At 39.5% G+C, this 7,961-nt stretch overlaps 2 protein-coding genes across 2 annotated transcripts in view; one reads left to right on the forward strand and one right to left on the reverse strand.

Moving 5' to 3' along the window:
- The window catches only part of LOC143888304 (uncharacterized), a 45,161-nt gene extending 37,589 nt beyond the window's left edge, over nt 1-7,572 (reverse strand). The window contains exons 1-2 of the mRNA XM_077392678.1: nt 7,125-7,572; nt 6,909-6,998 (exon numbers count right to left, since the gene is read on the reverse strand). Of these exons, the coding sequence (XP_077248793.1) occupies nt 6,909-6,998; nt 7,125-7,387 (353 nt within the window). The 5' untranslated portion in view covers nt 7,388-7,572. The remainder of the gene's footprint in view (nt 1-6,908; nt 6,999-7,124) is intronic.
- LOC143887905 (uncharacterized) lies at nt 2,941-3,888 on the forward strand. The gene is made up of 3 exons (XM_077392142.1): nt 2,941-2,980; nt 3,071-3,275; nt 3,367-3,888. The coding sequence occupies exons 1-3, from the start codon at nt 2,941-2,943 to the stop codon at nt 3,650-3,652; spliced, it is 531 nt and encodes a 176-aa protein (XP_077248257.1). The 3' UTR covers nt 3,653-3,888.
- Nucleotides 7,573-7,961: the final 389 nt, after the last annotated feature.

The following is a 7,961-nucleotide window of genomic DNA, read 5'->3' on the forward strand; positions in this document are numbered from 1 at the left end:
AGTGATTCTCCTTCTTTCTCTACTTTCACTTACATTATCTATTCTACTACATTTCCTACAAGTCTACCCCTTTGTTGTAAATTCCGTTTCGTTTCGCCCGGAATGGACAAAACGAACCGGTTTCGTTCCAATTCCGGAACGAAATTCCAAAAATTTCGTTCCGGTGGAAATTTCGTTCCATTCCGGACGAAATTTTCCGAAATTTCGTCCGGAATGGACGAAATTCTCCATTCTGGCCGGAATCGTGCATAACGGCTAGTTTGACTGGATTTTGCAGATTTTACAACAATGCCCCTGGAATGGCTCTTTTTGGTTTTTGACCATTTTAACCTCAAAATGTGACCGTTTATAGCTGTTGGGAAGGGTATTTTAGTCATTTTTAAATGCACAATCAATTAAAAACTCTATAAATAGTCTTTTCCCTACCTTCTTATCCTCCACCTTCACATAAGTGATTCTCCTTCTTTCTCTACTTTCACTTACATTATCTATTCTACTAAATTTCCTACAAGTCTACCCCTTTGTTGTAAATTCCGTTTCGTTTCGGTGGAAATTTTGTTCCATTCCGGACGAAATTTTCCGAAATCCGAAATTTCGTCCTGAATTGATGAAATTCTCCATTCCGGCCGGAATCGTGCATAACAGCTAGTTTGACTGGATTTTGCAGATTTTACAACAATGCCCATGGAACAGCTCTTTTGGTTTTTGACCATTTTAACCTCAAAATGTGACCGTTTATAGCTGTTGGGAAGGGTATTTTAGTCATTTTTAAATGCACAAACTCTATGAATAGCCTTTTCCCTACTTCTTATCCTCCACCTTCACATAAGTGATTCTCCTTCTTTCTCTACTTTCACTTACATTATCTATTCTACTAAATTTCCTACAAGTCTACCCTCTTCTTCAACTCAATCCAAGTCTATTTTGGAGCAAAGGGAAGGCATACATTCAACTTACCACTACAAGAAGTCAAGAACGATTTTCAAAGGCTTATTTCAAGTGAGTGAAGGCTAATTTTTTTCTTCTTCTCTTCAACTCAAATTCAACCTCAAGGTTCTCTTTATTTCTTTCCATTTCCTTTCTTTTATTTCTTACTTCATTTGTCCCATTCTACTTCATATTTTTGTAATTTGTTTCAATTTTCTTTCTTCTAATTCATTTTTCCCTTCTTCTACTTCATTTCAGAATGAGTGGGTCAGGCTCGGGACTTTCTGCAGGAGCGTCCTCTATTGGTTCGGCACCCGCTAGATCGGATGACCCGGCATGGGCTTATGGTACATTGGTTCCGGGTCAAAAAAATAAAGTAACTTGCATATTCTGTGGCAAAGTCATATCGGGTGGAGGTATAACCCGCTTGAAAGAACATTTAGCGGTTGTTCCTGGTGAAGTAGCATCATGCAAAAAAGTGACTGAAGATGTAAAATACGAATGAAGCAACTTTTAGATGCAAAGAGAAAAGAAAGGGCTAGGATGAGCCTATCCAGAGCAGAGGTTGGAGGTTTTTATGGCACACCAGACGAAGAAGAAGAGCAGGATGAAGAAGACATTGGCACACAATTGCCTCAACGAAGATGTAAGGAAGTTCTTGTAGAACCGAGTGGTACAAAAAGGAAGAAGGGAATCACAGGAGGGATCAGGAATTTCTTTGCACCACGAACAACCCTTGGAGCCTAGCCAAGCATTAAAAGTGCTTTGGCTACCAAAGAAACAATGGATAGAGCAGACATGGCGGTTGGCATGCTTTGCTACAATGTCAATCTCCCTTTCAACGTTGCCAATTCACCTTTCTGGCAACCTATGTTTGATGCTGTAAATGCCGTGGGTTCGGGTTATAAGGCACCTACTTATCATGCTTTAGGGGGTTCCATTTTGAAGAATACAATGGATGAGGTAAACAACTACTTGGAGGAGATTAAGATGTCATGGAGATACACTGGCTGTAGCATTATGGCAGATGGATGGACAAACACCAAACAACGTTCCCTAATCAACTTTTTGGTGTACTGCCCTAAAGGAGTCATATTCCTCAAATCTGTTAATGCATCTGGCATAGTGAAGAATGCCGATGAATTATACAATATCTTTGAAAAGATTGTCGGAGAGGTGAATCCGGAATATGTGGTGCAATTTGTAACTGACAGTGAGCCAAGTTACAAAGCTGCTGGGAAAAGACTAGAAGTCGCGTTTGGTACATTCTTCTGGACTCCGTGCGCAGCTCATTGCTTAGATCTCATCTTGGAGCATCTGTGCAAACCGACTGTATTTCCTCACATAGCAACCACAATTGAGAGGGCTCGGACGATTACAAAGTTCATCTACAACCATGGAAGCCTCTTGAATTTGATGAAGAAGAAGTTCACAGGTGGGAAGGAGTTGTGCCGCCCTGCTGCAACCAGATTTGCTACAAATTTCATTAGCATACAAAGTCTGGTGTTGAATCGGAAAGCACTTCAGCAGATGTTTGTGTCTGATGAGTATAGTACTAGTAGGTTTGTCCAACACCAACTGAGTGAAGGGGTAGTTAGCACTGTGTTGGATAAATCTTTTTGGGACCAATGCAAGTACATTCTAAACATCAGCGAGCCTTTAGTGAGAGTGCTGCGTTTGGTAGATCGGCAGGACAAACCGGCGATGGGTTACCTATATGAGGCCATGGATAAGGCCAAAGAGAACATCAAGGAGAGGTTGAAGAGAAAATCAGATTACATGCCCATCTGGAGGATCATCGACCAAAGATGGGATAGGCAACTCCACAGTCCCCTCCATGCAGCAGGATATTTTCTTAACCCTGCTCTCTTTTTCACTCCTACCTTCTCTAGGCACAGTGAAGTAACCAGAGGCTTGTTGGAATGCATCACTTGACCGGTACCTGATGAAGCTACACAAGACCTCATCACCAATCAGATTGAGGATTATCGAGAGGCTAAGGGTATGTTTGGAATGAAGCTTGCAATCCGCAATCGAACGAAGTTGGGAACAGGTATATTTGAGTTGTTTGTTTAATTAAGTATAATTCATTTTAACTTTCAGTTTCTCAACAAATAATGCTTTACTATTTGTTACTTTACAGTTGTATGGTGGAATCAATTCGGAAGTGACGTGGAAGAATTACAGACCTTTGCGATCAGAATCCTCAGTCAGACCTGCAGTGCGACTGGGTGTGAAAGGAATTGGAGCACCTTCGAACACATTCACTCTGCAAAGAGAAATAGGTTGGAGCACCAGAGATTAGATGACTTGGTGTTTGTCCATTACAATCTTAAGTTTCGAGAAAGGTATACAACGTAATATAATGTTTTCAACTCTCACCTCATCACTTTAAGCTTGTTTAACCTTTGACATTAAACTTAATGTTTTCCTTTTCAGGGACTTGTTAAGGAAATCATCTACCACTAGTGACCCTTTGAGCATAGACCATCTGGATGTCATGATGGATTGGGTTGCAGAAGAAGAAGATGTCATATTCACGCCGGAAGACATTGGGTGGGAAAATCTTGAAGCACCTACTGCTGTGGTTGGGGCCGGGGACGACGACGACTTTCTCATGCCTCTTGAAGAAGATGTCCCTACTAGTGGTCCAGGTGGTGATGACGGCGGCGACGACGACGACGAAGAAGACATTGAGTATGATCATCTGGGTTATGATGACTGAGAGTTGTTGCTACTAGCTATTGTCTATGTTTCACTTTCATGTATCTCTTTTTTTTTATGTTTTTCTATGTATCAGACTATCAGTTGGACTTGTGCAAGACTTTATGTGTTTAAGTAATGAATATGCCTTTTGGGACACATATTTTAGACTATTTATTAGTTTTTCATCTTTTTCTATTGATTTTTTATTTTTTTTGAATTTTTCTCATATTTTTTAATATATTTTTTGTGCGAACGAAAAGTTTCGACCGAAATGACCGAAATCCCACCGAAATTTTGTTTCGGTGGCCAAAACGAAATGGCGACCGAAACGGAATTTATAACTATGATTAGCATTATTTGGGTCTTGGTTTGTAGGACAGATTTGATTGAGATATGATTTTCATTTATTAGATAGTTGTTTACTAATAAATAGCTAATGAGTCACACCATGAAACTTTGGGAGAGGGTAATTGAGCATAGACTAAGAAAAGAGACTAAGGTGTCAGAGAATCAGTTTGGCTTCATGCATGGGAGAGGGTAATTGAGCATAGACTAAGAAAAGAGACTAAGATGTCAGAGAATCAGTTTGGCCTCATGCCCGAACGATCGACTATGGAAGCTATCTTCTTGATTAGGCGATTAATGGAGAGATTTAGAGAATATAAAAAGGACCTTCATATGGTTTTCATTGATTTGGAGAAAGAGTATGATAGGGTTCCCAAGAGTGTTATGTGGTGGGTCCTTGAAAGGAAAAAGGTGCCTACTAAATATGTTGATGTAATTAATGATATGTACGATGGAGCAGTAACTACTGTCAGAACTACGGATTGCACGTCTAGTGAGTTTCCAATGACAATAGGACTCCACCAAGGATTAGCTCTAAGCCCTTATCTTTTTACACTAGTTATGGATGAACTTACGGAAGTTATCCAGGATGCGGTGCCGTGGTGTATGTTATTTGCAGATGACATAGTATTAATTGACGAAACCAAAGCAGGAGTTAATGCTAAGTTAGAGTTATAGAGAACTACTTTGGAATCCAAAGGTTTTAGACTGAGTAGGACTAAGACAAAGTATATGGAGTGCGACTTTAGTAATGTAAGGAGGCGGGGCGAGGATGTAGTAAATATGACTGGACATGAGGTACCTAATAGGGAGATCTTTCGCTATCTTGGTTCAATCCTACATAAGGAAGGAAAGATTGACGAGGATATTAACCACAGAATAAGAGCAGGTTGGTTGAAGTGGGAGCATTCTTCAGGAGTTTTGTGCGACCGTTAAATACCTACAAAGTTGACGGGAAAGTTTTATAAGACAGCTGTGAGGCCAGTCATGTTGTACAGCTCAAAATGTTGGGCCGCCAAGAAGCAGCGTGTGCATAAGATGAGCGTAGTGGAGATGCGAATGTTTAAATGGATGTGCGGCCACACAAGGTTAGACAGAATTAAAAATTAAGACATCCATAAAAACGTGGGGGTGGCACCAATTGAGGAGAAGATGAGACAGCACCGCTTAAGATGGTTTGGGCATATCCAACGTAGGCCTTTGGATGCTCCAGTGAGAAGAAGTGGCTCGTGCCAAGTTGATGGAGTAAAAAGAGGAAGGGGTAGACCGTAAACAACAATAAATTGGGCAGAGACAGTGAGGAAAGAGTTGATGGCTAGGAACATAACAGAGAATATGACCTTGGATAGGAGAGAATGGATGAAAATGATCCATGTAGACGAACCCAACTAGTGTCAGGATTAGACTTAGACAATTTGAGCTGGGTAGACTCTTTCACCTTCTTCATGAAAATTTTCTAAAGGATTCATTAGTTGACCCCAACTAGTTTGGGACAAAGGCTTAGTTGAGTTGAGTTGAGTTGAGATAGTTGTTTTCTCATATTGAAATTATAATATAGAACACGATTTGGATGAATTTGGTTTCTTTAATGGTTGAACTAACCTTTGCATTTGTTTGAATAGACCTTGTTGGTATTTGATTATTTATGATCTATTTAGGCTGATTTAGGTCTGTATGTTTTAGCCGAAACGTTTCGTGCTGTTCGGAATTTCGGAATGGAACACCTCCCAATATTGTTTCACCCATGTTTTGCCCAAATTCGCCTCGGAACGGGGTGTTTCGGTGGAAACACACCAAAACACCCCTTTTGGTTTTTTTCCTCCTCTTCTTCTTGTCTCTTCTTAGTTCTCTTCTCTTCTTCTTATCTCTTCTTATAACTGAGTATTTACATTCAAAGTCATTTAAGTAACATTTACTTAAGATTTACAAGTAAATAGGAGAATACCCCATTTGGATTTATTAAAAACAGTTTCAAGATCCAAATCGAAAAGGATTAAAAAGTCAACTTTCCAGTTCAAGTATGAAATTCGACATTTTCGGTCATTTCGGGCCACGTCAAAATCTTAACTTCCAAATGATGGGGTATTTTTCCAATTTTAAAAATTCATAAATTATATCATGTCCAAACAGTATTTAAATCTCAAAGTAAGGTAAAAATCTCATAACTTAGTCTCTAAAAATTTTTTATTTCGTCAGGCACCGGTCAACACAGGCATTTCAGCTAACAGTGATTTTTCTTTAAGTGTATGTTGGATCTTTACAATCTTGATGTTATGGTGGCTTGGGTTGCATGGGATGACCTAGTTGTTCCAATTTTTAATAATTTCTGATTTTTTCAAATTTTTAAAATTTTTAACTACTAAATGGTAGCGTCTTTTCCGAAATGAAACGCCAAAGGATTCCGTTCCACTGGCCAAAACGAAATGGCGAACAAAACGGAATTGATAACTAAGGCAACAAGAATTAGGTATCATAACATGGTGCATTGGGAGATATGCAAAAGAGTTCTGGATCAATGTCACAACAGAGGCATGGCACAGACAACCAATAATACTTCACTGAGAATCATGCAAGATAACCCAAGAAGTTGGAAATGATGGAATGACAAGACTGTGCGGGCAGGAATGTTCAACATTAGGACCCCATTAGTATAAAGTGAAGCTCTACATCAGAAATATCTACTAGAACCTGGATAGGAATTGGTGTCATCATAATTTGACATAATAAGCAAGCTAAGAATTATAGACCCATAATCGATAGCTTGATCTCTCAGTACAGTGAAAAACAGTCCCTTCCAGAATCCCAATTGTTATATTAAAGGTCAAATTTAGCAGAATCCCTTAAGGAAAAAAAGATCAATTATACACATAACAATCACAAATAACACTTGAAATATAAATTCAAAACCTTCAAACAAATGCAATACTCACCTTCGGTAATCAAAATCGGGAGCTCGTCCAAATAAAGTCAGAAAAGCAGTTTGAAAATGTGGACTCGAAAGCCATGGCGTCGATAAAAACCTACATTGAATTGCCACAACATCAACAATCTACATTCTAAAAAATCAAAAGATGCTTCAAGAAATCAAAATTCAAAAAGAAAAAGAAACAAAAGAAAGGGGAAATCTGATGAATTCAGTAATTCACCTCCCGTGAAGAGTCCTACACTTGGAAACAACGCCATGGTAGATCTCGGAGGAGGGATTGAAAGTCAGAGAAACAAGATCTCCTCTAAATCCACGTATAAGATCTTTGAACAGATGGATTTCAAGAAAATTGTAAAGGAAAACAAGAAAGATGAAGAGAAACCCTAAGAAATAGTGGAATCTAGGTATCAATGAGGCTGCTTTGAGCAGGAGCTCGGAAACTGAAGAATAAGAATCAATAGGAGAGGGATTGGGGCACTCCATTGCAGAAATTATGATTGAATCGACGAATTTGGTACGCTGAAACCCTAGATGTTTGTTCTTCTTTGTAATCTTCTTTTTTTTTTTTTTTTTTTAAATGGGTGACGTGTTAGATTTGGTGGAGACGGAGAACACGAAGCGCGGAGAAAAAGGACGCAAAGCTATTGATGAATCGAGGCGTCACCATACATATGGCAGCCATGTGTTTTACGTGATGTGGGGGATGATTTTTTCGCCCCTCCGTTAGAATAATACAACCCCCTGTTCAGGTGATTTGACGTTAAAAAGCGCGTTTAAGTGTGCCAAAATTCACGTCAGTAAGAGAAGAGAATTGCTGGCGTCCATCGTTGAAGGCATTTCGCAGATGGTCTGTTGCATCTTACAGCAGCCACAGAGGCTCACTTTTCAGCAGATTTTGTCTTCATTCACGAGGTGGCTGCTGTCAGATGCAACAGACCGTCTGTAAAATGCCTTCTGCAATGGACACTAGCAAATTCCTTATTGTAATAGGCAGAACTAGTGGGCCTGGGCATGCTGGGTGGAGATTTCGCCCATTAGATCAAGACTGCAAAAATGA

The sequence above is a fragment of the Tasmannia lanceolata genome, unplaced genomic scaffold (assembly GCF_043159265.1).
Source record: "Tasmannia lanceolata isolate RefF3 unplaced genomic scaffold, GAP_Taslan_0.1 ptg000012l, whole genome shotgun sequence".
In the NCBI taxonomy this organism is placed as follows: domain Eukaryota; kingdom Viridiplantae; phylum Streptophyta; class Magnoliopsida; order Canellales; family Winteraceae; genus Tasmannia; species Tasmannia lanceolata.

Excerpts from the sequence above, each read along its gene's own strand:
- LOC143887905 (XM_077392142.1), top strand. The coding sequence starts at position 2,941 with ATGAAGCTTGCAATCCGCAATCGAACGAAGTTGGGAACAG. Across the intron at positions 2,981-3,070 it reads TCGAACGAAGTTGGGAACAG|TTGTATGGTGGAATCAATTC; the intron begins GTATATTTGAGT and ends GTTACTTTACAG. Across the intron at positions 3,276-3,366 it reads AATCTTAAGTTTCGAGAAAG|GGACTTGTTAAGGAAATCAT; the intron begins GTATACAACGTA and ends TTTCCTTTTCAG.